This window comes from Ranitomeya imitator, chromosome 9 (genome assembly GCF_032444005.1).
Source record: "Ranitomeya imitator isolate aRanImi1 chromosome 9, aRanImi1.pri, whole genome shotgun sequence".
Lineage (NCBI taxonomy): Eukaryota > Metazoa > Chordata > Amphibia > Anura > Dendrobatidae > Ranitomeya > Ranitomeya imitator.
In genome coordinates, this window is record NC_091290.1 from 153,707,700 (window position 1) to 153,734,785 (window position 27,086).

The 27,086-nt window shown below is 48.9% G+C and overlaps 1 protein-coding gene across 1 annotated transcript; it reads right to left on the reverse strand.

Annotated features, from left to right (window-relative positions):
• Positions 1 to 1,330: 1,330 nt before the first annotated feature.
• On the reverse strand, positions 1,331 to 24,484 carry LOC138649268 (fatty acyl-CoA hydrolase precursor, medium chain-like). The gene is made up of 13 exons (XM_069739507.1): positions 24,354 to 24,484; positions 17,433 to 17,634; positions 15,834 to 15,972; positions 15,494 to 15,627; positions 15,148 to 15,301; positions 14,901 to 15,014; positions 14,214 to 14,309; positions 8,101 to 8,241; positions 7,946 to 8,023; positions 7,449 to 7,596; positions 7,137 to 7,289; positions 3,728 to 3,800; positions 1,331 to 3,576 (listed from the first exon to the last, which is right to left on the reverse strand). Exons 1-13 carry the CDS (start codon positions 24,415 to 24,417, stop codon positions 3,396 to 3,398), a joined length of 1,677 nt encoding a protein of 558 aa, XP_069595608.1. The 5' UTR covers positions 24,418 to 24,484; the 3' UTR covers positions 1,331 to 3,395.
• Positions 24,485 to 27,086: the final 2,602 nt, after the last annotated feature.

Sequence of the window (27,086 nt, forward strand, 5' to 3'; positions counted from 1 at the left end):
GCCAATCGGAGGCTGGCAGCTGACTTGAGCCGCAGCGCGCACTTCGCCGGTGTTTGACATCATTGCCAGCTGCCGGTGAGTGCGCGCTTCATCTGCGTGGAGGGAGTGAGCTTCGCCCGTCGCAGGAGCGCAGCCAGGTAAGAACTTGTGTTTTTGGTTTTTTTTAGAGAGCTGATCCAGGGGGCCCCGGGGCAGAATGCTGGACACACTTGGGCAGAGATGCTGGACACACTGGGGCAGAGATGCTGGACATTGTGGGCAGAGATGCTGGACACTGGGGGCAGAGATGCTGGACACTGGGGGCAGAGATGCTGGACACACTGGGGGCAGAGATGCTGGACACACTGGGGGCAGAAATGCTGGAGACACGGGGGGCAGAAATGCTGGAGACACTCCGGGCAGAAATGCTGGGGACACTGGGGGCAGAAATGCTGGAGACACTGGGGGCAGAAATGCTGGGGACACGGGGGGCAGAAATGCTGGGGACACGGGGGGCAGAAATGCTGGGGACACGGGGGGCAGAAATGCTGGAAACACTGGGGGCAGAATGGAGATACGGGGCATGATTGGAGACACGGGGCAGAATGAAAGACATGGGGGCATGATAGGAGACACTGGGGGCAGGATTGGAGACAGATCGTGCAGGATCATGGGGCAGGATGGATACAATGGAGCAGTATTGGGAGATCATATGGGGCAGGATGGGGAAATCATATGGGGCAGGATGGATACTCATGAGGCCAGGATGGGAGAACATAAGGTTGGAGCCAGGCATGAGATACATGGGGCCAGGATGGGGAATATTATTACCACAGGGGCTAATTAAGGGATATTACTGCAGTGACGTATTTATTTTATTTTTTTGAGGACACTGTTTTAAATGGGGGGGCGGTCCTGCTACTGTGTAGAGTGACACTATATCGCCTTTTTTTTCTTCATGTGGTGTAATGTAGAATTTGGAAAAAATTAAGTAATGTGTTCTACAAGCGGAGCTCGAGATAACTGTGTTATTTCCTGCAGAGACGAGTCCTGGCTGGATGAAGTGATGGCAGTCTGTGCTGGATGAAAGATGAAGGACTTCACCTAGAGATGTCACTGGTGAGTCAGTGTTACCTATACACTGACACTATACACTGTATACTATATACAGAGGTCCTGTGTATAATGTCACCAGTGATCACTGTATTAACTATACATTATACACAGAGCTCCTGTGAATAATATCACCAGTGATCACTGTATTACCTGTACACAGACACTGCATACTAATTACAGATCTCCTGTGTATAATGGCACTTATGGTGATGGTATTGTGTTTTTTTTTTTTATTACTGATCAGTATTGCAGTATTCGGTCACTTTGTGGTGGTAATATGTGGTCTGGTCATGGTGCGGTGGTATTTGTCCCTTGTATGTGCTATTTGGTCACTATGTGGTAATAATATGGTGTCTGGTCATGGTGTTGTGGTATTTGTTCCCTGTATTTGATATTATTCGATCACTGTGGCGGTAATATGTGGTCTTGTCATGGTGTAGCGGTATTTGTTCCTTGTATGTGATATTATTGGTCATTTTAAAAAATTGAAAAATAAATTAAAATATACCTAAATTGTATTGCATATTTCAACAAATATTTTGCAGGTTACAATAGAGTAGGGCCCGGCCAAAAGTGTCTACCGTGTTATGGTGGCGGCTTAAAAAATCTTTTGGCCAAAACAAAAGCTGCCGGCTATATGTGTGATCTGGTGATGGGAACTGTTAATGTGTGATAGGTGAGAAGTGGAGATTTTCCAAGAGAGAGCGGTGGGACTGTGAACAGTTCGAGGGGTGGAGCGTGGAGGCGTGGCTGGGGTGGAGCCTGGGCGGAGTCTCAAGGGGGCCCGGAGAAGTTTTCCACTTCTGTATTTATCATCCCCCTGGTTTTGGCGCATAAACACTGAGGTAAAATACTGACCAAATAATGAATGTATGAACATGGCCTTACATCATGTCAGTGATCTTCTCGTTAGCTCAGGAGAAATTGTTAACGAAGACAAGGCAGCTGATATCACTATGACTGGTTTCACATTTGCGGTTGTGTCCGCAGCGTTTCTGCCGTTTCATACATCTTGATTTCCTATCTTTAACATTGTACACGCAGTTGCATGCGTTCTCCTGCGTTTGACTACGCATGCGTTGTTTCGGCTTGTGTGGCTGGGCGCGGCTAATGCAACATGTTGCAATTTTGAAGGTGGCAAATTGCAAATTTCCGTCACATATGCGCAGACATACGCATGCGGATGAGTGCGTTAAAAAATGCATTACTGTCTATGGTAAAGCATGTCTTTGTGTACGCATGCGTTCGAGGCGCTTGCGTACGTCGGACTGCGCATGTCCAGGAACTGATTTAGATACGCCCATTGAGACACGCCCTCCTGGAAATCTCAAACGCATGCGCATAAAAAGCGCAAACACATGCAAACTCTGCATTTTTTTGACGTCATGCGTAAGCTGATGCGGATCAAAAACGCTGCGTTATCATGCGTTTGCAGGCTTTTTTGCATGCGGTTGCGGACGATACGCTGCGGACGCAACCGCAAATGTGAAACCGGCCTAAGTCATGGTGATGGAGCTATAAGATGTTTTTCTTGTTATATAGGCAGTTGTGTATACATTATATAGGTAATACTGTGACTGGTGTGTATAGTCGCAGCATCACCTATGTAACATATATACAGCAGTATCACATATATATATATATTGTATTTATAGCAGTTGCAGTATCCCCTATATAATGTATATAGACAATTGTATTCCCAGCATGCCCTGCAGATGCAAACTACAGCTAGAGCCCAGGATGTGGAGCGGTGCTGGCAGCCGGACATTGCTGTATTAGATCAGGAGGGTGGTCACTGATCGGGCACCGACAGCCCCCATTATACAAGCTTTATCCATCTATGTGCCTGTTCCAGCATTACACTCCGGAGCTGCGCTCACTATTCTGCTCCTCACATTCTCTGCTATTCTAGCTGCAGTTTGTTGTTTTTGTGTTCTTGGAGGCTGGATGGTTACACCGGGTGTGAGCAGACACCTGTATAAGGCTACTTTCACACTAGCGTCGTTTTGAATACGTCGCAATGCGTTGGTTAGGGTAAAAAACGCATCCTGCAAAGTTGTCTGCAGGATGCGTTTTTTCCCCATAGACTAACATTAGCGACGGATTGCGACGCATTGCGACGTATTGCCACACGTCGCAACCGTCGTGCGACGGTTGCGTCGTGTTGCGTCGGTCCGTCGCCACCAAAAAACGTTGCATGTAACGTTTTTTGGTGTGTCGTTACCATCTTTTTTGTTAGGAGTGTGTGAACAGGGGTCAGTGCATTTTGTAAGCTCTGCAGTAAATGACTGTGGCAGCGTTTACAGCTCACTGTGCTGCTGCTGCGGCGCCTCCTGCATCTTCTCCGGGAGCACGCGGGTCCAGAATTCATACTTTCCGGCCTTCAGGTGTTTTGCCGCTGTCGGCTTCAGGTTTATCTCCATGTAATCTTCATCCTCGTCGTACTGTGGCCAGTGCTCCAAGCCCGAACCATTGGGGTCACTGGAGAGAAAAATGGAGACAGCGTAAAGATGCATCAACTTCATAGCGGGACAGTGGCGGGATATACATGTGGTATGGGGGGGGGCAAGAATGTGGGGGCTGAAGCCGAGGAAGACCCCAATATCTGCCAGTCACCCAGCATATGTCTTACCCGGTGCGGGCGAAGTTGGCCCAGTATCTCATAACTGCTTTGCTCAGAACCTTCTCTTCTTCTGTGGCGGTTCCTGGAAGAAAAATAGAAGTAGAATTAGATGACAACACGCAGTAAATCTTCCTGCACGGGACCAGAAAAAAATAATTTATTACCAGAACATCTTACATGTAGGAAAAAGAAACCAAGTTTGATAATGAAAAAACTAATTCTGTGCCACAAAGTACAAAGATGGAGGCAGGATGTGGTCCTGCATTATGTTACTGAAATATACAAAGTCTTCCCTGACACAGGACAAACATCTGCTCCACGCAGACGTCTAACACCTCTATATGACACTGGGGTCCCACGTGTGCACTGCTCCAGCCACAGACACTAATGCCCCCATATATCAGAGACGTGACCAGGGCGCTGATAACAAGCTGAATGGTTCCTCTCCCCAATGAAATGCTAAACAGTCGCTCTCCTCTATGAAGAGCTGGACAGTCCCTCTCTCCGATAACAAGCAGGACGGTCTTCCTCCTCCATAACAAGATGGACGGTCCCTCTCCCCGATGACACGCAGGACGGTCCCTCTCTTCGATGACATGCAGCACGGTCCCTCTCCCCGATGACACACTGGAAGGTCCTTCTCCCCGATGACAAACTGGACGGTCCCTCTCCTCGATGACACGCTGGACGGTCCTTCTCCCCGATGACACGCTGGACGGTCCCTTTTCCCGATGACATGCCAGATGGTCCCTCTCCCCGATGACACGCTGGACAGTCCCTCTCCCTGATGACAAGCTGGACGGTGGCTCTCCTCTATGAAGAGCTGGACAGTCCCTCTCCCCGATGACACGCTGGACGGTCCCTCTCCTCGATGACATGCAGCACGGTCTATCTCCTCCATAACAAGCTGGATGGTCCCATCTCCTCGATAACAAGCTGAAAGATCTTTCTCCTCCATAACAAGCTGGATAGTCCCTCTCCTCAATGACACGCTGGACGGTCCCTCTCCTTGATGACCCGCTGGATGGTCCCTCTCCCCGATGACTTGCCGGACGGTCTCTCTCCCGGATGACACGCTGGACAGTCCTTCTCCCCGATGACACGCTGGATGGTCTTTGTCCCCGATGACACGCTGGACGGTCCCTTTTCTGGATGACACACTAGATGGTCCCTCTCCCCGATGAAACGCTGGACGGTCCCTCTCCCCGATGACAAGCTGGACTCCTCTATGAAGAGCTGAACAGTCCCTCTCCCCGATGACACAATGGATGATCCCTCACCCCAATGACACACTGGACGATCCCTCTCCCCGATGACACGTGAGACGGTCCCTCTCCTCGATGACATGCAGCACGGTCTTTCTCCTCCATAACAAGCTGGATGGTCCCATCTCCTCGATAACAAGCTGAAAGGTCTTTCTCCTCCATAAGAAGCTGGACAGTCTCTCTCCCTGGTGACAAGCTGGGTGGTCCCTTACCATTAATAATAAGCTGGATGGTTCCTGTCCTCCTGAATCTTCAGGACACGACGTCCTGGGTCTCCATAGAGGATTTGACGTTCTGATTCCTACGACCACAGAGCACTTTGCCCTTTTACCTCCGTCCATTATAAATGATCTGTGGCCCCAAGAAGACAGCAGTGTTTTTAGATTGTTTGGCTTCCCTAAATAATGGAGCTGTCACTTGCATTTGTGGATGGCATGGTGACCTGTGATCATAGACGATGATTTCTGGAAGTTTTCCTGAGCCCATTCAGAGATTTGCATGACCGGATCATGTCAGCAATTAATGCAGTGCGGCCTGAAGACCCAGAGGCCACGAGCCCCCAATACTGATCGTCCACTTTCTCCCTTGTGCAGATGGATTTCTCCACAATCTCTGAATCTTGATATGTATTGTAGGTGGTGGATAGTCAAAGTCTGTAACTTCACATATGATAACATTTTTCTGAACTTGTTCCACCATCTTAAGACGCAGTTCACACATCAGTCACCTCCGATCATCTTTACTTCTGAGAGACTCTGCCTCTCTCACATGCTCTTTTTATGCAGACATGGTACTTACTTGTCCAGCCTTTTGTTTCCCTTGTCCCAACTTTTTTGAGATTTGTCGCTGCCAACAATTTTGAAATAAAAAATGAACCAAATTACTCTTTGATTTACTCAAACCTAAACGCAATATCAGAGGATGTAAAACTCACATATATGATACATTGGGAAAGAGACCTTAATAAGATAATGTCCCCATTGGAGTGGCAAAAGTGCTGCTGCACCCTCTCTAAGGGAAGTCTTCAAACCTCTTTAGTTGAAACATCCATCAAGCTCCTACATAGGACATATTTAGTTCCGAGCAAATTACATGCCATCTACCCAAATCTATCAGATCGGTGTTTCAGGGGGTGTGGAGCTCTGGGAGATCTAAAGCATACGTGGTGGGATTGTCCGGTCGTTTCCACACTCTGGTCAAAGATCAAATCTATTGTAGAGGAGCTTTATGGTGGAACGATTCAGTTAGACGCAACGGTGTTCCTGCTGGGAGCTAGATACCCGGGCTTCTCCAACAAACTCCATATTCTAGTCAATCAGCTGTTCCTCGCCGCTAAGCTACACATTGCAACAAAATGGAAAACAACTACCCTATCTCTTTCCTCAGTAATTGACAAGATGAACACTATCATGTTATGTGAACGAATACAAGCTACAAGAGAGGACTCATGGGAGCCTTACTATCAAATATGGAGACCGTGGATTGAAAGGAACTCTAGCAGTAATCTTGACCAAGTCCTAACACTATCTCTATGAGGCCAATCTGGTGTTAAATTGCCTTCCTTTGATTGGGTCCTTATACCCGACCATTGATAGTACTCTGACGCAGTAATGGATCTCTTACCCCCTTCCCCCCCCCCTTGTCTTTTTCAACCACCTGTCTTTGTCTCCGTGTTTAACTGTATTGTTTAATTACCATCAAGGTTAATTTAGAATTTGATAATATTCATATATACTCCCCTGCGAGGGATTTTGTTGTGAAACTTTCTTGGTTTTTTGTTGAAAAATAAAAACTTGTTGAAACTAAAAAATGAACCAAATTAAATTGAAAAATATCGAAAAATTCCACTTCTGATCTGTTATGTGTGATAAAATATGGCGAGAAGAGAGTTCCAGATCAGCACATTCTTGCTTTCGATAAATTTTACCCAGTGTCTCAACTCTAAATTACTCTGCGCTCCGGCACCAAATCACAGAAGTGTCTCCTGCAGAACAGAAAGTTATTGGTGTCCCAAAAATGGAGCGAAACAAGAGAAATGTAAGAATAACCCCAACAACCGTGGAAGAGTCATTTCAGAAGAGAAAGTAGCAACTGATCTATATATGCCCCATATATCATCAATCATCCCCCCACATGTAGACTAAGGTGGTCACCTGCTACAAACATAACGTCGCCATTCAAGAAAGGACCTCCTATCACAAAGAACAGCTCGTCCCCATGATCGGCTTTCACAAAGTCCGGCTTGGAGTCCTCAAAGAGCGATGGACGGTGCTGGAACTCGTAGAAGTAGGTGGGATGGCCAGAATCTGGAATAACAGATTGTGTGGGGTTCAGAACAAGAATCTACGTACTGCAGAGACTCTCAACACCATAAAGAGGAGGTGACCGTGGTCCCCGTCCTTTTACCCTATATATGTGGGACACAACATATGTGTGGAGGTTATCCTTCATCTCGTGCATCGTACCTCGGTGGTACTTGGCCGCTCGTAATGCTGGGACGACAAACATAAGGTCTCCAATCAGATCTATGAGGCGGTTCCGGACTTCGGCAGGATCACGCACATCTCCAATATATTCGTCTAGCAGGAAGCTGGTGGCGCTGCTGAATGGACCCTGAAATATATCAATATCACCAGAATGACACCAAAAGATCACAGAAGATCACAGAAGATCCAAAGCCGGTGGTAGAAGATGATGGCTGCCTGCCTCGGCTCCTGGGGCGGTCAAAGACAAATGAGCAGAATCTCGTACACTCTGCACGATGTAGACGTCAGGACATGTTGGGCAAGTAAGGACCTGCAGGATCAGGTGGGCACAGAAAAAACTGGTGGATGGTTCATCATCTCGGGGTGGCTACCTCCCTCTTTTACGAGGCCTGTGGCTTATAATCATGCATACTGCCATCTAAGTGCCCCGTAATCCACCCTCAGCCATTGGCATCTCCTGCCAGCAGTGCTCATACCAGAACGGGGAAGTTCTTCAGCATTTCTTCTGCCTCCTCTCTCTCCATTCCTTCTCGAAACCCTGAGATATTCATCGCCTGAGGATAGAATGAGAAAGCTCAATGATGTAAAGATCATAAGATGATCTCAGCATTTCCTCCTCTATCAATCTTACAAATGGAATGATCCATCCAAATTCCTGGCTGGTGACTCCAGTCATAAAAGGAACACTGTTCACCTCTTTATCGGCCATAATCTGCTCAGCGGCTTTAGGGAAGAATGCCCCATCGACACTTACAGGCAGATATATCATTTTCTGCAAGCAGAGGAGAAAAGTAAAGGGGTGAAACCCAACTACATCCCCTCAAGTCCCCCAAACCATTACAGAGAAATTATTAAATGCTCCATCAGAACCAGTTGTTAAAAACAGGGTGGTGATTTCAAGGTTTATTATTGTTACAGAACCCCCAGCACCAAGAATATGTTATGCAGTATATATTATGTATAATAGGTTCCATGTGAAATGCATCAGTCCACAGGCTGCGCCCCTGGGCAGAGGGGACACGATATTCCCCTTTTGTCCTCCCCCACCTTTGTAATTCCCACAGTAAATATCAGCAGGCTCCGGCCCCCTGCGGCTATTGTGGTGTATGTCTGGCCTGCTTTTTCTGTTGGCCTGCCCTGTGTATCTGTGTTGTATATTCTGTGTGCTGTGAATAAAGTGTGTTCTTTTAGACTGGAAATACGTGGAGTAGCAGTCAGCTTTTATATGCTCTCACGTAATCAAGGAATTCCAGCCAGCGTCCTTCATTCAGAATCTAGCAAAAGCAGAGTGGACCTCCTGAAACACGGGGTGGTACTGAAAGAGGTACCCCAGCACCACACAGGGATGAGCCCCACTATCAAACGACAGCTGTTAGTTCCCAAGAAGTATAGGCAGGAGTTACTGCGAATCTCTCATGACATACCCTTGGCCGGGCACTTCGGCGTCAGTCGCACCAGGCATCGTCTGACACAAAACTTCTTTTGGCCGGGGGTAACCTATGATGTTCGTCAATACTGCTAAACCTGTGACAGTTGCCAGCGCATTGGCAAGAGGGGAGATCGATGCAAGGCCAAATTACGCCCCCTCCCCATTGTGGAGGAACCATTTAGCCGAGTAGCGGTCGATCTGATAGGGCCGTTAGCCAAACCCAGTTCGTCAGGGAAAAGGTATATATTGACAGTGGTAGATTATGCCACACGGTATCCAGAGGCGGTTGCGCTACCTAACATACTGGCAGAGACGGTGGCGGCTGCCCTGCTCCAGGTTTTCTCACGGGTTAGATTTCCCCGGGAGATTATCTCAGACCAAGGTACCCAGTTTACAGCAGAGGTGACCAACCAACTGTGGAAGCTGTGCGGTGTAACGTCCATTAGAAGCGCCCCGTACCACCCGCAAACCAATGGGTTGTGTGAACGTTTTAACGGAACGTTAAAACAACTCATTGGGACTTTTACAAGGACCTACAGGGACTGGGAGAAATTCTTGCCTCACCTCCTGTTTGCCTATCGGGAGGTGCCCCAAGAATCCACGGGGTTTTCCCCATTCGAACTGGTATACGGGAGATGGGTAAGGGGACCCCTAGACTTAGTGCTAGAACACTGGGAAGGGGAGGGCCTCATAGAAGGGGTACCTATTGTACCCTATGTGCTGGAATTCCGGGACCGCCTACAGGAGCTGACCCAGGCTGTACGTGGGAACATGCAGGTGGCCCAGCGGCGCCAGCGCGTATGGTACGATCGGAGGGCCAGAGAGCGCACCTTGGAAATAGGGCAGAAGGTCCTGGTGTTAGAGCCCACTAGGCAGAACAAGTTCCAAGCTGCAAGGCAGGGGCCCTACCAGGTAGTGGGGAAAATAGCCGACCCCACCTATAATGTCGCCGATTGTGACGACCCCAGGGTTATCCGCATGTTCCACGTGAATATGCTGAAGCCCTATCGGGAGCGCCCTGAAGAGGTCCTGGCCATCTGTGCACCTGAAGCAGAGGATTTAGCTGGACTTCCCTTGCCTGATGTCTTAGGGGAGAGGACTCAGTCTAAAACATGGGACCAGGTACACTGGGGTGAAGACTTAGGTCCCCGGGAGAGACAGCAGGCAGAAGAGTTGTTGAGGCAGCGACAGAGGATGTTTTTGGGGAAACCCGGGTACACTCACTAGGCACAACACAAGGTTGAGACCCAGGATCAGACCCCCCTGCGACAACCCCCCTTCCGCGTCCCTGAGTCTGTACGAGAAGGGATGCGACAAGAGATACAAGAGATGTTGCGTTTAGGGGTCATTGAAGAGTCAGATAGTCCCTGGGCATCCCCCGTAGTGTTAGTGCCCAAGAAGGATGGGACTACACGGTTTTGTGTAGACTATCGTAAGCTCAATGAGAAAACAGTGACGGATGCGTATCCCATGCCGCGTGTGGATGACTTGTTAGACCGGCTGGCAGGGGCAAAGTATTTGACCACCATCGATCTATGCAAAGGCTACTGGCAGATTCCTCTTAGTCCTGATGCTATTCCCAAGTCGGCATTTGTCACCCCGTTTGGCTTATTCCAGTTTCGAGTTATGCCATTCGGGATGAAGACTGCCCCGGTGACCTTCCAGAGGCTGGCTGACCGGCTTCTGGATGGTCTCCAGGACTATGCTTGTGCCTACCTGGATGACATAGCCATCTACAGCGTGACATGGGAATTGCATCTAAATCACCTAGAGACAGTATTAGACAGGATCCACAAGGTCAGAATCACCCTGAACCCAAACAAGTGTCACGTGGGCAAAGCAGAGGTTCAGTATTTAGGGCATTGGGTGGGAAGTGGGAAACAGAGACCAGAACCAGCCAAGATTGAGGCCATAGCCAAATGGCCCACCCCACGCACTAAAACCCAGGTCATGGCATTTCTAGGGACAGCGGGGTATTATAGGAAATTCATTCCCAATTACAGCAGCGTGGCCAAGCCCCTCACTGATCTAACCCGTAAGAACCAACCCCGCCAGGTAACCTGGACCCCAGAGTGTGAGGAAGCCTTCCGCCAGCTAAAGGACGCCCTCACCAATACCCCTGTATTGGCCGCACCCGATCCAACTAAACGTTTCCTTGTTCACACAGACGCTTCTATGTTTGGATTGGGGGCAGTACTAAGCCAAGTCGGGCCAAGAACACCCGGTAGCTTACCTGAGTCGGAAACTACTGCCCCGTGAAGTAAGCTATGCGGCCATCGAGAAGGAGTGCCTGGCAATAGTATGGGCACTCAAAAAGTTACAACCATATTTGTATGGACGACAGTTTTCCCTCCTAACGGACCATAATCCCCTAGTCTGGCTTAATTGGGTCTCCGGAGACAACGCCAGATTACTGCGGTGGAGTTTAGCGCTACAACCTCTGGACTTCACCATCCACTACAGACCCGGCAAACAAAACGGTAATGCCGATGGACTAAGTCGACAAACGGAACTTGTACCAACCCCATAAACTTCGGTCATCCCCAAACCGATCCGTTAAGGATTAGACTGTGTATGCCGATCGCGTCGCTGAAAAGGGGAGCCGTGTTACAGTGTTACAGAACCCCCAGCACCAAGAATATGTTATGCAGTATATATTATGTATAATAGGTTCCATGTGAAATGCATCAGTCCACAGGCTGCGCCCCTGGGCAGAGGGGACACGATATTCCCCTTTTGTCCTCCCCCACCTTTGTAATTCCCACAGTAAATATCAGCAGGCTCCGGCCCCCTGCGGCTATTGTAATGTATGTCTGGCCTGCTTTTTCTATTGGCCTGCCCTGTGTATCTGTGTTATATATTCTGTGTGCTGTACATAAAGTGTGTTCTTTTAGACTGGAAATACGTGGAGTAGCAGTCAGCTTTTATATGCTCTCACGTAATCAAGGAATTCCAGCCAGCATCCTTCATTCAGAATCCAGCAAAAGCAGAGTGGACCTCCTGAAACACGGGGTGGTACTGAAAGAGGTACCCCAGCTTGGTAGACCCCGTTACAATTATCAACTTTATTAGTGGGTAATATTGCAAATAGTATGTAAAAGTAATAATTAATCAACTTTGCCGTTTAGTTATTAGAAATGATGAACAGAGGGATACCGTAATTACTTGCATTGAGTATTGCCCATTTAAGAGGTTAAAGTCCATTTTGTAAGCGCTGCCTCTGTAACCAGGAACAGGCTTCAGTGTCAAAGGTGTGGTGGTGGGGGGCACTGGGGCAGAGGACAGGAGGTGTAGTGGTGGTAGCCATCGCGGCACAAAGGACAGGAGGAGTGGTGGTGGTGGCCATCGTGGCAGAGGACAGAAGATGTGGTGGTGGGGGCCACAGGACAGGAGGAGTGATGGTGCTGGCCACTGGGGCAGAGGGCAGGAGGTGTCATGGTGGTGGCCAATGGGGCAGAGGTGTGGTGGTGAGGGTAACTGGGGTAGAGGAGAAGAGGTATGGTGGTGGGGACCACTGGGGCAGACGAGAAGAGGGGTGGTGGTGGAGGCCACTGGGGCAGAGGACAGGAGGTGTGGTGGTGGAGGCCACTGGGGCAGAGGACAGGAGGTGTGGTGGTGGAGGCCACTAGGACAGAGGAGAAGAGGTATGGTGGAGGCAACTGGGGCAGAGGAGAAGAGGTGTGGTGGTGAGGTCCACTGGACCAGAGGAGAAGAGGTGTGGTGGTGGAGGCCACTGGGGCAGAGGACAGGAGGTGTGGTGGTGGTTGGGGCCACTTGGGGAAGACGACAGCAGTTGTGTTGGTTGGGGTCACTGGGGCAAAATACAAGAGGTGTGGTGGGGGGGGCCTCTGGGGCAGAGGACCGGAGGTGTGGTGGAGACCACTGGGGCAGAGAACAGGAGGTGTGGTGGTAGAGGCCACTGGGGCAGAGGACAGGAGGTGTGGTGGTGGTTGGGGCCACTTGGGGAAGACGACAGCAGTTGTGTTGGTTGGGGCCACTGGGGCAAAATACAAGAGGTGTGGTGGTGGGGGCCTCTGGGGCAGAGGACAGGAGGTGTGGTGACCACTGGGGCAGAGAACAGGAGGTGTGGTGGTGGAGGCCACTGGGGCAGAGGACAGGAGGTGTGGTGGTGGTTGGGGCCACTTGGGGAAGACGACAGCAGTTGTGTTGGTTGGGGCCACTGGGGATAAAGACAAGAGGTGTGGTGGTGGGGGACTCTGGGGAAGAGGACAGGAGGTGTGGTGGTGGTTGGGGCCACTGGGGCAGAGAAAAGTAGGTGTGGTGGTTGGGGCCACTGGGGAAGAGGATAGGAGGTGTGGTGGTGGAGGCCACTGGGGCAGAGGACAGGAGGGGTGGTGGTGGTTGGGGCCACAGGGGCATAGAAAAGTAGGTGTGGTGGTTGGGGCCACTGGGGCAGAGGACAGGAGGTGTGGTGGTGGAGGCCACTGGGGCAGAGGACAGGAGGGATGGTGGTGGTTGGGGCCACTGAGGCAGAAGACAGGAGGTGTAGTGGTGGGGGCCACTGGGGTAGAGGACAGGAGGTGTGGGTCATGACTCCTGGGTATTACTGCCGTGGGGAGCGCTGTACTCAGCAGCAAGGGAGTTGAGCCAAGCGCCGGGTTACTAACCAGGTAACAACCAGGCCCTAACCCATGTGATAGAGTGGGAGGTGATCGGGGGCGGAGCCAGACACCGGTGTGCAGAGAAGACGATATACACAGGAGAGTGGTCAAACAAGCCAAGATCAGAACCAAGAGATCACGAGGTACCAAAGGGGAGAGACGGGATTGTAAGAAGGAAAGCTAGAGATCAGAAATCCAAAAGAACAAACAAGCAGAGTAAGCACGGAGAGCAAGGAAAACTATTGCAAGCCGCGCGCACACTCCATAAGTCAGGCACACAGACAAGACGAATGTAAAGCTGACAGTGAATCCTAGTCTATAGAGAGTATAAATACCCCTCCCAGATAAAAAAGGAGGCCAGCAAAATTAACCCTGAGAGAACAGGGCATTAATCATGTCCTTACCATGACAGTGTGGTGGTGGTGTGGGCCATTGGTGCAGAGGACAGTAGGTGTGGTGGTAGAGGGCACCGGAAAAGAGAGGCTGCAGATTTTGTATTTGTAATATGCTTTCCTTCTGTATAACTTCATTCATTTCATTCACATCCAGAGCTGCATTCACAATTCTGCACAGCTTTCTGCCAGTAGGAAATCAGTGTGATGTAGATAGAACTGGTGAATATTCCCTGGATCACTGGGGGTCAGGGGTGGTGAGGAATCAGGGTGATGAACCCTATGACTTCACTGACCGTACCATAGAGACAACTAGAGACAGGATCTCTTCTTCAGATTTCGCCTTCAGACAGTCCACCAGCGTGTCCAAACCACAGCCCGAAATATTGGCTACGATCTGCAGAAGAGAGAAAATCCAACCCAAGCAAAGCGTCAGTGCAGGAATGGGGAAGGACTGTCGCTCGTCTCTCGCATCACACACCTGACAGGCTCTTACATGGCCTCCGCTGCCACAGCATTGTAGGTTCCCCAGACACCTGATGTGGCCTCAGCCACATGGCCCACAATTCCCCGCTACTCCCTTATTAGTATGGCCCCCATCAAGTGGCCAGCAGCAATATTAAAGCACTCGGCTGCATAAGATCACACTCGGCCAGTGAAGAACAGTGCAGGGAGGATTTGTGAGAAGAAGATGAGAAGATTATCAACAATATAGCAAAGTTCTGGGAACAGTGATGGACCCCGAGAGTAAGGGCCCGATAACAACTGCACCCGATGGGAAGTCGCTCAATGGTTATCCTAGCGGCAGAAGCAAATTTTGCAATCATCGTTATCCACAGCAAATTGCCTGACTACACTGGATGGTGTACGAGTGATCCTGTCACCCATCAGACTAGCGCTGAGGTCATTGGTCGGACGATTGACGGCACTTTTACTCGAGGCGCTAGGTCCTCACAGTGCAGCATTTTATGGCCTTAGTCATACTTACATTACTGTAAAACACACTTTCCTCTTTAGTCTGGGCCACCAAACCCGGCATTATGGCTACACCACTCTCAGCAATAGCTCTGTGGAATAAGCCTTTGGCCAGTGGAGACGCCACCTGAATATAAGAAATACACAGAAGGGGGCAGGATCATTAAGGGTTGAACTACAAGCCTTTACCTTCATCTATAGAACAACCGCCCAATCAGACCCTCAATAATGAGCAACATATCAGCATCACAACTGCTCACCAGTGCAGAGACGCTGATTCCCCCCGCAGACTCCCCAAATATAGTCACAGAGTCGGGGTCCCCTCCGAAATCTGCAATGTTCTTCTGAACCCACTGGAGAGCTTCAACCTGATCCAAGAAGCCGTAGTTCCCAGGAGCGCGGTCATCTCCAGTGCTGCGACAATAAAAGATAGCTGTTAATAAAATGAGGTGACCTCAACCCAGTGGCTCCCTGCAGAGTAATGTGCACAAAGACTGACAATGGTCCCGTCCACATAACACCAGGTATAGCCGGATGGCAGCACACAGCATTGTCATTTCATGTCTTACCTCTGGGCAGTAAAGTCACTGACAGCATAGACATTACCTAAGGAAGCCGAGGAGCCCCAGCCGGTACTGGACAGAAACAACTACAACGTTTTCATGGGCACCCAGAGCAGAACCTTCAAACAACATGGCTCCCCCCATCATCAGGCCTCCACCATGTATGAACACCATGACCTAGGCAATGAGCAGAAGCTGTTCATTAATAGGGAATGCAGGTCAATGTGAATGAGATTTTCTCTTTGTGTCTCCAATTAGAATCATAAGGGACCGCCATGGGCACGGCTTCAGTGCACACAAAAGTGGGATCTGTAAAGTCTGTATCTACACACCGCAGCAATTATATAGAAATGTTAGTCACACAATACACGCTTGACTCTTACCGGCAGCTTCTCCTCCTTCCCTCGATCAGCAGGTGTGAACACGTTTAGGTACAGACAGTCCTCCGACACAGGAGGTATAGTAGATTTGGCTTTCACTGACTCCAGTAACAGTTCCATTGCGTGATAATCCTGCAGACATCTAATAAATATATATTCAGTATATACTGCTCAAAAATAAAGGGAAAACTAAAATCTCATATCTAAGATATCACTGAATTAAAAATTCCAGTTGCAAATCTTTATTCATTGCATAGTAGAATGCATTGAACACAATAAAACATAAAAATGATAAATGTGAATCACAACTAATATCTCATGGAGGTCTGGAGTTGGAATGATGCTCAAAATCAAAGTGGGAAATCAAATTACAGGCTGATCCAACTTCAGTGGAGATACCTCAAGCAAGGAAATGATGCTCAGTAGTGTGTGTGGTGTCTACGTGCCTGAACTACCTCCCAACAATGCCTGGGCATGCTACTGATGAGGGGTCGGATGTTCTCCTGAGTATATGTGCTCGATTGTATTAAGGTCTGGGGATTGGTCAGGTAAGTCCATAGCAGCAATGCCTTCATCATGCAGGAACGGCTGACACTCCAGACACATAAAGGTCTAGCATTGTCATGCATCAGAAGGAATCCGGGGCCAACCTCACCAGCATATGGTCTCACAATGGGTCTGAGGATCTGATCTTGGTACCTAATAGCAGTAAGGGTACCTCTGGCGAGCACATGGAGGGCTGTGTGGTCCTCCAAAGAAATGCCACCCCACACCATTACTGACCCACTGCCAAACCGGTCATGCTGGAGGATTTTGCAGGCAGAAGAATGTTCTCCATGGCATCTTCAGACTCTGTCATGTCTGTCACATGTGATCAGTGTGAGCACAACACCGACTTGTGGACTTCGGGCCCTCATACCATCCTCATGGAGTGTATTTCTGACAGTCTGTGCAGACACATAAATGTTAGTGGCCTGCTGGATGCCATTTTGTAGGGCTCTGGCACTCCTCCTCCTGATCTTCCGTGCACAAAGGAAGAGGTAGCAGCCCTACTGCTGGGTTGTTGCCCTCCTACGACCCTCTCCACATCTCCTGGTGTATCTGCTCCATGCTCTGGACACTGTGCTGACAGACACAGCTACCCTTATTGCCACAGCTCGCATTGATGTGCTGTCCTGGATGAGCTGTACTACCTGAGCAACTTCTGTTGGTTGTAGACACTGCCTCATGCTACTGTACCTCTAGGGGCGAGATCAATGACCAAACGCAAAAGTGACCAAAACAACAGCCAAAAAGTGTGAGAACAGAGAAAGGGTCTGTGGTTACCCCCTGCTGAATCACTCCTTTATAGGGGTTGTCTTGCTAATTGCTGATCATTTCTACCTGTTGTCCGTGCCATTTGTACAACAGCAGGAAAAATTGATTCACAATCAGTGTTACTTCGTAACTGGACAGGTTGATGTCACAGAAGTGATGGATTTGAGGTTACATTGTGGTGGCTAAGTGTTCCCTTTATTTTCTTGCGCAGTGTATATATATATATATTTATTACAGTATGAATGTGTTTGCCGTTCTTTCACACCAACCTCTGAGAGCACTTACATTGGGGCATAGTCGGAGGCCTCCCGCACGGAGCTCCAGGACTCGGGGGGTTCTGGGGATGCAAATCTCAATGGACCAACTGGAGGTTTAGCGAAGGGGACTCCATAGAAGGCGTGAACGGTTCTGTCTGTTCCCTTCGCAGACAGCGTCTTCCCCTGCAGTTTACCATATTGTGTCTCCACCTGAGGGGGATCGTCCTCTCCTAAAGCCACAAAAAAAGCAGATTATTGGATGCAGAAAACTGCACAGACATCATGCCTGTACTCGTGTCACAGCCAGAGCTGCACTCACATCATCCCTGTACTCCGATCACAGCCAGAGCTGCACTCACAGGTGTGCAGGACCCTCAGCCATTCATCACATAGGCGTGGATTTCTGTGGACTGTTATTGTGGCCTGTACGTGAAGATCTGATGGGATCGGTCATATGCACACCTGGATCTGTGCAATCCTGTGATGGAGGAATAACCAACTGTCCCCGAGCTTTACAAGGGCTCAGACGAGCAGTAAGGTGCGGTCCAGGCTGCAAGGTCTGAACATGTCCCAGCGCTCCTCACTTCCAGCAGGTGCAGGGTTATTATGTGCGGGGACAGATGACTCACAGGCCGCCGCTCCTTCACCCAGTGCCCTCGGTCACATGATTGTCCGCAGCACAATACAGGCGATCATGTTACCGCCGCGCCTGTAACACCACAGATCTCAGGGCAGAGAATCTCACCTGGACAGTAAGGGGAAAGGGCCGTAACTGCTCAGTCTCCACCCTGGACACAATGTATCCGAGCTGTTAATAAGCCGAACACCTGTGTAATCTGGAGCATATGTATATGAAGACCCCCAGGTATCACATAGGAGGGGATCATCGCTGCTCTGAAGGGAGCAAAAAGGGCGAATGTAGCAAGAGCAATTATCAGACGGGACCACCAACATCACAAGGGACCGGCAGAGAAGAGCAGACAATCATCAGATTACTGAGAAAATCAACAACCTTTGTAACAATCCCATGAGATACCACAATGTCAGCAGCCTGTTATCTGTGGCCCCAGGGACACTGCCACACCTTTACTCCTTAGCACCAACATAGACCTGAGAGTAGTACAACCAAGAAGCCAATAATCCGTGACAATACTGAATACGCCACTGACCATATGTAGGGGGCATTTATGTACATTTCATTCCCATTCAGGACATCCCACTTTCCACACTTACAGAAATATATGTGTCATTAACACCCAGAAACTTATGAAGAATTTGCAGTCATCATTGGCCCCAACCTCCTCTCTCTCATGTCCTGATTCTGCACTGAAACATTATAATGAAACACTGAAATGTGCCCTGGATGAAGGTGCACCTCCTACACATAAAACAACTCTGCATAGAAGGCAACAACCCTGGCACACGCTGCAAACACGTTTCCTACAGTGGTGTTCCAGGCGAGCCGAACTGTTGTGAATTCTGTGATCAAGCTCCCTCCTGTGGTCACGAGTGGTACTGCGGCTTCTGAGTTTCCTTCCTCAGGTGATGAGGTTAAGTCGTTAGGTGCTGCTCTATTTAACTCCACCTAGTGCTTTGATCCTGGCCTCCAGTCAATGTTCTAGTATTGGTCTTGCTTCCTCCTGGATCGTTCCTGTGGCCTGTCTGCTCAGCATAAGCTAAGTCTGCTTGTGTTACTTTTTGCTATATTTTCTGTCCAGCTTGTTTTTTTTGGTTTTGCTTGCTTGCTGGAAGCTCTGAGACGCAGAGGGAGCATCTCCGTACCGTTAGTCGGTGCGGAGGGTCTTTTTGCCCCTCTGCGTGGTTGTTTGTAGGTTTTTGTGTTGACCGCAAAGCTATCTTTCCTATCCTCGGTCTATTCAGTAAGTCGGGTGTTGTGAATTCTGTGGCAGAGCTCCCTCCTGTGGTCACAAGTGGTACTTCGGCTGATTCTCTCTGTGAGCTTCTGTTGGTGGAGGGAAGTGGTACTGCGGCTTCTGAGTTTCCTCCCTCAGGTGATCTGGCGAGGTCGTTAGGTGCTTCTCTACTTAACTCCACCTAATGCTTTGATCCTGGCTTCCTGTCAATGTTCCAGTGTTGGACTTGCTTTTTCCCTGGATCATTCCTGTGGCCTGCTGCTCTGCATAGCTAAGTTCTTCTTTGCTATTTGTTTGCTATTTTTTCTGTCCAGCTTGTCTATTTTGTTGCTGGAAGCTCTGGGACGCAAGGGGTGTACCTCCGTGCCGTTAGTTCGGTACGGAGGGTCTTTTTGCCCCCTTTGCGTGGTTTTCTTTAGGGTTTTGTGTAGACCGCAAAGTTACCTTTTCTATCCTCGATCTGTTAAGAAAGTCGGGCCTCACTTTGCTGAATCTATTTCATCTCTACGTTTGTCTTTTCATCTTAACTCACAGTCATTATATGTGGGGGGCTGCCTTTTCCTTTGGGGTATTTCTCCGAGGCAAGGTAGGCTTATTTTCTATCTTCAGGCTAGTTAGTTTCTCAGGCTGTGCCGAGTTGCATAGGCAGAGTTAGGCGCAATCCACGGTTGCCTCTAGTGTTGTTTGGAGAGGATTAGGGATTGCGGTCTGCAGAGTTCCCACGTCTCAGAGCTCGTTCTATGATTTTGGGTTATTGTCAGATCACTGTATGTGCTCTGACCGCTATGTCCATTGTAGTACTGAATTGCCTTTCAGAACAGTCGGGCCTCACTTTGCTAAATCTATTTCATCTCTGTGTTTGTATTTTCATCTTACTCACAGTCATTATATGTGGGGGGCTGCCTTTTCCTTTGGGGAATTTCTCTGAGGCAAGGTAGGCTTATTTTTCTATCTTCAGGTCTAGCTAGTTTCTCAGGCTGTGCCGAGTTGCATAGGGAGCGTTAGGCGCAATCCACGGCTACCTCTAGTGTGGTTTGATAGGTTTAGGGATTGCAGTCAGCAGAGTTTCCACGTCTCAGAGCTCGTCCTATGTTTTGTGGTTTTTGTCAGGTCACTTGTGTGCTCTGAACTTCAAGGTCCATTGTGGTTCTGAATTACCTATTCATAACACCGAACATCTGGAGAAAATCTGCCTGAAGATTTCATCCATACAACTCTGCCCTTCACCTCTCCAAACAAACCTATTTCAACACCCTTATCACCTCACTATCCAGTAATCCTAAACATCTCTTTGACACTTTTTTCCATTCTCTACTCAACCTAAGAGTGCATGCCCCAACCACGGATTTCCGCGCTGACGATCTGGTCAATTATTTCAAAGAAAAAATTGACCATATCCAACAGGAAACTTTCTCCCAATCACCTCTTGCCATGCACTGTCCTCCCTCCTCCACTGCATCAAGCTCATTCTCTGTCTTTGAACCAGTCACAGAAGAAAATGATCAGGCTCCATGTATCTTTTCGCCCTACTACTTGCACCACTGACCCTATTCCCTCACATCTTCTCCAGTCCCTTTCCCCTGCTGTCACCTCTTACCTAACAAGAATATTCAACCTCTCTCTCTCTTCCGGTATCATTCCTGCCTCATTTAAACATGCCATCATACATCCATTACTTAAAACACCATCCCTCGACCAAAGCTGTGCTGCTAACTTACAGACCGGTCTCTAATCTTCCCTTCATCTTTAAACTCCTGGAACACTTGATCCACTCCTGTCTAATCCGCTATCTCTCAGATAACTCTCTTCTTGACCCTCTTCAATCTGGTTTCCGCTCTTTACACTCTACTGAAACTGCCCTCACTAAAGTCTCTAATGACCTACTAACAGCTAAATCTAATGGTCACTACTCCATGCTAATTCTCCTGGATCTCTCTGCAGCATTCAACACTGTGGATCATCAGCTCCTCCTCACTATGCTCCGCTCTATCAGCCTCAAGGACACCGTTCTGTCCTGGTACTCCTCCTATCTCTCTGACCGATCCTTCACTGTATCTTTTGCTGGTTCCTCCTGTTCTCATCTTCCCCTTACTGTTGGGGTTCCTCAAGGATCAGTCCTAGGCCCCCTCCTCTTCTCTTTGTATACTGCCCCTATTGGACAAACCATCAGTAGATTTGGTTTCCAGTATCTTCTATATGCTGATGACCCCAATTATACACCTCCTCTCCTGACATCACTCCTGCATTATTCGAAAACACCAGTGATTGTCTTACCGCTGTCTCCAACATCATGTCCTCCCTCGACATTGCCATTTCCATGCGTGGTTCTACCATTTCTCCAGAGCAACATGCCCGCTGTCTTGGGGTCATACTTGATTCAGATCTTTCATTCACACCCCACATCCGATCACTGGCTCGCTCATGTTATCTGCACCTCAAAAACAATTCTAGAATTCAACCTTTTCTTACTTTCAACTCTGCAAAAACTCTTATTGTTGCTCTTATTCATTCTCGTCTGGACTATTGTAACTCTCTACTAATTGGCCTCCCTCTTACCAAACTCTCCCCTCTTCAATCCGTCCTGAATGCTGCAGCCAGGATCATATTCCTCACCAACCGTTACACCGATGCCTCTACCCTGTGCCAGTCATTACACTGGTTACCCATCCACTCCAGAAATAAATCTAAACTTATCATTCTTACTCACAGAGCGCACCACAGTTCAGCACGACCCTACATCCCCTCCCTCATCTCAGTCTACCACCCCACTAGTGCCTTCCGTTCTGCTTAATGACATAAGATTAACACTTTCAATCATTAGAACCTCCCACTCCTGACTCCAAGGTTTCTCAAATGCTGCAGCCAAGTCTCTGGAATGCATTACCCAGGATATTTTGATTAATCCCCAATACCCACAGTTTTAAGCATGCCCTAAAAACGTATTTCTTCAGACTGGCCTATCGCCTTAACACATTTATCCAACTATCCCTGTGTTTCCCAATCTAAATTTTCTTTATAACAAGGTTACTCGCATCATGTTCTCACATGCTTTATGCATTTAATAGCCCTCTGAGTCTGTACTTTTACACATACTGGCTGATAACCGGTTAATGCAGCATTACATGAACACGCGATTTCTTACATTATGGCTGGTCCGAATAATGAAAGCAATTGATACCATCCACCATTCGTGTCTCCCTTATTTAGTCATAGATTGTAAGCTTGAGGGCAGGGCTCTCATTTCTCTTGGTATCTGTTGATTTATGTGATTATTGTTATGCTATAATGTCTTTTATTGTCTGTACAAGTTCCCTCTAAAATGTAAAGTGCTGCGGAATATGCTGGTGCTATAGAAATAAAATTATTATTATTATCATAAGAGCTTACACTCTACAGGAGAGAGAGGACCCCACTGATCATAAGAGCTTACACGCTACAGGAGAGAGAGGACCCCACTGACCGTAAGAGCTTACACTCTACAGGAGAGAGAGGACATCACTGACCATAAGAGCTTACACTCTACAGGAGAGACAGGACCCCACTGACCATAAGAGCTTACACTCTACAGGAGAGAGAGGACCCCACTGACCATAAGAGCTTACACTGTACAGGAGAGAGAGAGGACCCCACTGACCATAAGAGCTTACACTCTACAGGAGAGAGAGAGGACCTCACTGACCATAAGAGCTTACACTCTACAGGAGAGAGAGGACCCCACTGATCATAAGAGCTTACACGCTACAGGAGAGAGAGGACCCCACTGACCATAAGAGCTTACACTCTACAGGAGAGAGAGAGGACCTCACTGACCATAAGAGCTTACACTCTACAGGAGAGAGAGAGGACCTCACTGACCATAAGAGCTTACACTCTACAGGAGAGAGAGGACCCCACTGATCATAAGAGCTTACACTCTACAGGAGAGAGAGAGGACCTCACTGACCATAAGAGCTTACACTCTACAGGAGAGAGAGAGGACCTCACTGACCATAAGAGCTTACACTCTACAGGAGAGAGAGAGGACCTCACTGACCATAAGAGCTTACACTCTACAGGAGAGAGAGAGGACCTCACTGACCATAAGAGCTTACACTCTACAGGAGAGAGAGGACCCCACTGATCATAAGAGCTTACACTCTACAGGAGAGAGAGAGGACCTCACTGACCATAAGAGCTTACACGCTACAGGAGAGAGAGGACCCCACTGATCATAAGAGCTTACACGCTACAGGAGAGAGAGGACCCCACTGACCATAAGAGCTTACACTCTACAGGGGAGAGAGGACCTCACTGACCATAAGAGCTTACACTCTACAGGAGAGGACCCCGCTGACCATAAGAGCTTACACTCTACAGGAGAGAGAGAGGACCTCACTGACCATAAGAGCTTACACTCTACAGGAGAGAGAGGACCCCGCTGACCATAAGAGCTTACACTCTACAGGAGAGAGCGGATCCCACTGACCATAAGAGCTTACACTCTACAGGAGAGAGGACCCCACTGACCATAAGAGCTTACACTCTACAGGAGAGAGGACTCCACTGACCATAAGAGCTTACACTCTACAGGAGAGAGAGGACCCCACTGACCATAAGAGCTTACACTCTACAGGAGAGAGAGGACCTCGCTGATCATAAGAGCTTACACTCTACAGGAGAGAGAGGACCCCACTGACCATAAGAGCTTACACTCTACAGGAGAAAGAGGACCCCACTGACCATAAGAGCTTACACTCTAAAGGAGAGAGAGGACCCCACTGACCATAAGAGCTTACACTCTACAGGAGACAGAGAGGACCCCACTGACCATAAGAGCTTACACTCTACAGGAGAGAGAGGACCCCACTGACCATAAGAGCTTACACTCTACAGGAGAGAGAGGACCCCACTGACCATAAGAGCTTACACTCTACGGGGGAGAGAGGACCCCACTGACCATAAGAGCTTACACTCTACAGGAGAGACTGGATCCAGCTGAGCAGTGGCTTCCATGGTTTCTCAGCTCTCTTCTGCTCTCCGTGTGACTCTGTCACTGTCGGATTGCACAGGACCCACTCATAACAATGTTTCCTCACCTGATGTCAGGACCCCCAGAGCCAGGGTACACAGCACAACTACCCTCATCAGAGCACCCATCATTGTGGAGTGTCACAGATGATCTCCAGGACTCCTAATGAGGCAGCAGTTCTTGAGGCTTTATGTAGAGGCGGAGCTGGACTTGTGATTGTCTGATGGGAGTGTTAATCATGTGTAATCACCAGTTCTATCAGGATGGTTCACATCTTACGAAATCAGGAAAACACATATTTCGGAGATGCCTCGGGATGGGAAATATACAGGAAAAAGTAGGCAGCTATGAATCCTTGTGAGAACCTGATATTAGAAGTGGAAAGGAAGAACAAAAACAACAAACTCTGAATGAAAATAGAGGAGCAAGAGAAACCGACTACAAACTAAAATGTGTCCATACAAATGACAGAGCATGGGAAACCAACAAGGAGGACTGGAGCTGCTGACACAGTGTGACAGAGTCACTGGGAAAGTGCTGGAGGGGAGATATGTGTCACTGTGCTTAATAGCATCAGTGACATGAACCCAGAATATTTTCCTCCAGCACACTACGTGATGTGACGTTTAAGATAAGTTCTGTAACGGGCTGGTTTTTATGTGGACATCCAATCCTACACCCCAAGGAGTCGCTGAGGGTTTGTCCAAGGCCACGGGGAGAGACTTGCTTTGCTGGACAGTCCTGGTTAGCCCCTGTTGTCCCTTGTCCTCTGATGAGATGGACTGCAGCCTAAGTAGGTGCTGCTCATACTATGCTTATCCCACCTGCAGTGTGGACCACCAGCCCGGTGAGGAGCCACAGTCATGTCCCGTATCAATAAATGGGGAGCTGTATCGGGACTCTTACACTTAGGGAGTTTGGTAACCCTGATAAGGGCCACGCTCCCCCACAAGTTAGTTCCAGGGTAACATGGCCTCATCCGCTGTATCCACCGGGACATTAAGGACAACCTCATCGCCAGAGTGTTGATTAAAACAAGTTGGGGTACGGAGACCCATGAGGTTGGGGTGGTCGTAGGTTTTCTACACCCCGTGATAATCGGGAGGGAAAGGTGGAGAAATCAAGGGACACAGACAGGAGCCAGCTCAACCCTCATGAAACCCTATCGCAGTCGGAGGTGGTTGAGTTCCTCTTGTGTATCCTGGCTGGTAGCAGGGACGAGATGGTGACCAGTGAGGCCGAAATTCCTGAGCTGGAGGTTTCTGGCAGGAGTTTTGGGACTGCCCAAATGCAGGGTTTAACTTTAAGAAATGCACTGGAAAATGTGACTGTGGTAAATGGGGTGGTCCAAGAGTCGGGGGCCGACACCAGCTTCCCGTAATTTGCAGTCAATGAGGAGTTGCTATATCGTGTCACTAAACAGCGAGGGGAAGTATTAGAGCAGCTGTTAGTCTCGGGACCCTATAGACGTATGGCCCATGCTCATGTCTTGAGGCAACATCTAGACATAGATGAAAGCCAGTCCTTCAGAGGTTCTATTGGCCTGGGTGTCACAGAGACATTGTTAATTTCTGCCAGTCGTGCCCGACCTCTCAGCTAACTTCCCCGTATCCCACTGCCGCATTAACTTAGTTCCGTTACCCATAATCAAAGTTCCATTTGACCTGACTGCCATGGACCTGATCGGGCCCTTAGTTAGGTCGGCCAGATGTCATCAATACATCCTGGTGATGGTGGACTACGCTACGCGGTACCCTGAGGTGGTACCACTGAGAAACTCATCCAAACGAAGTATAGCACGGGAGATAGTCCATATTTTCTCCCGGACGGGCCTTCCGAAGGACATCCTGCCAGATCAAGGGACACCGTTCATGTCCAAGGTAATGAGGGAGTTGTGCAAGACCCTTCAGATTACCCAACTTAGGCTGTCAGTGTACCATCTGCAGACAGCCTGGTGGAGAGGTTCAATAAAACCTTGAAATCTATGTTGAAGACGTTCGTGGAGAAGGATGGCAGAGATTGGGAATAATTTTTGCCATACCTACTGTTCTCTATTAGATATGTCCCGCAGGCCTCTTCGGGGTTCTCACCATTCAAGCACTTATACGGATGTCACACTCGGGGTCTTCTGGACATTGCAAAGGACACCTGGGAAGCGGTGGTAACACTCCTTGAAGCATTATTGAACATGTGGCCCAGATCCAGGACAGGATCACGAGTGTGATGCCGATTGTGAAGGAGAGTCTACTCCAAGCACAAGAGGTCCAAGCAAGAGTCTACGATCGGTCGGCAAGACTGAGACAGTTTAGCCCTGGAGTCCAGGTGTTGGTGTTTATCACGATTCACACCGTGCCCGTCACCCCTACGTCACGGGTCGGGGTGACTTTAGGCCAACAGACGGCTATCACATGTGCAGGGGGGCTTATCTTAGTTATCCCTCCACTCCACAATGTGATGAAAAAACCCACACAAGGCTATTGACCTCTTAGTTTACAGCAGGGGCATATTCTAGGTATCCCACTGCTCTTCAATATACCACGAACTGCAGGGATTTATGTATATCCCGCTTACAGTTCCACTTAACACTTGCAGCTCTCTGGCGCCCCCTTACTCTCAGGTCAGATTAGGTACTGCACCCTGGGTAATTAGTCGCCAGACAGGCTGCCTGCTATGTACTGGCTATTGGGCACGCTGCAGCGACGCGATAAACTACTCCCACTCAGGCAGGAACAATAATTATTAACGCCGCAGTCGCTACAACATCAGCCTGCACACGGTAAGCTGCCACCAGCTCCGATTA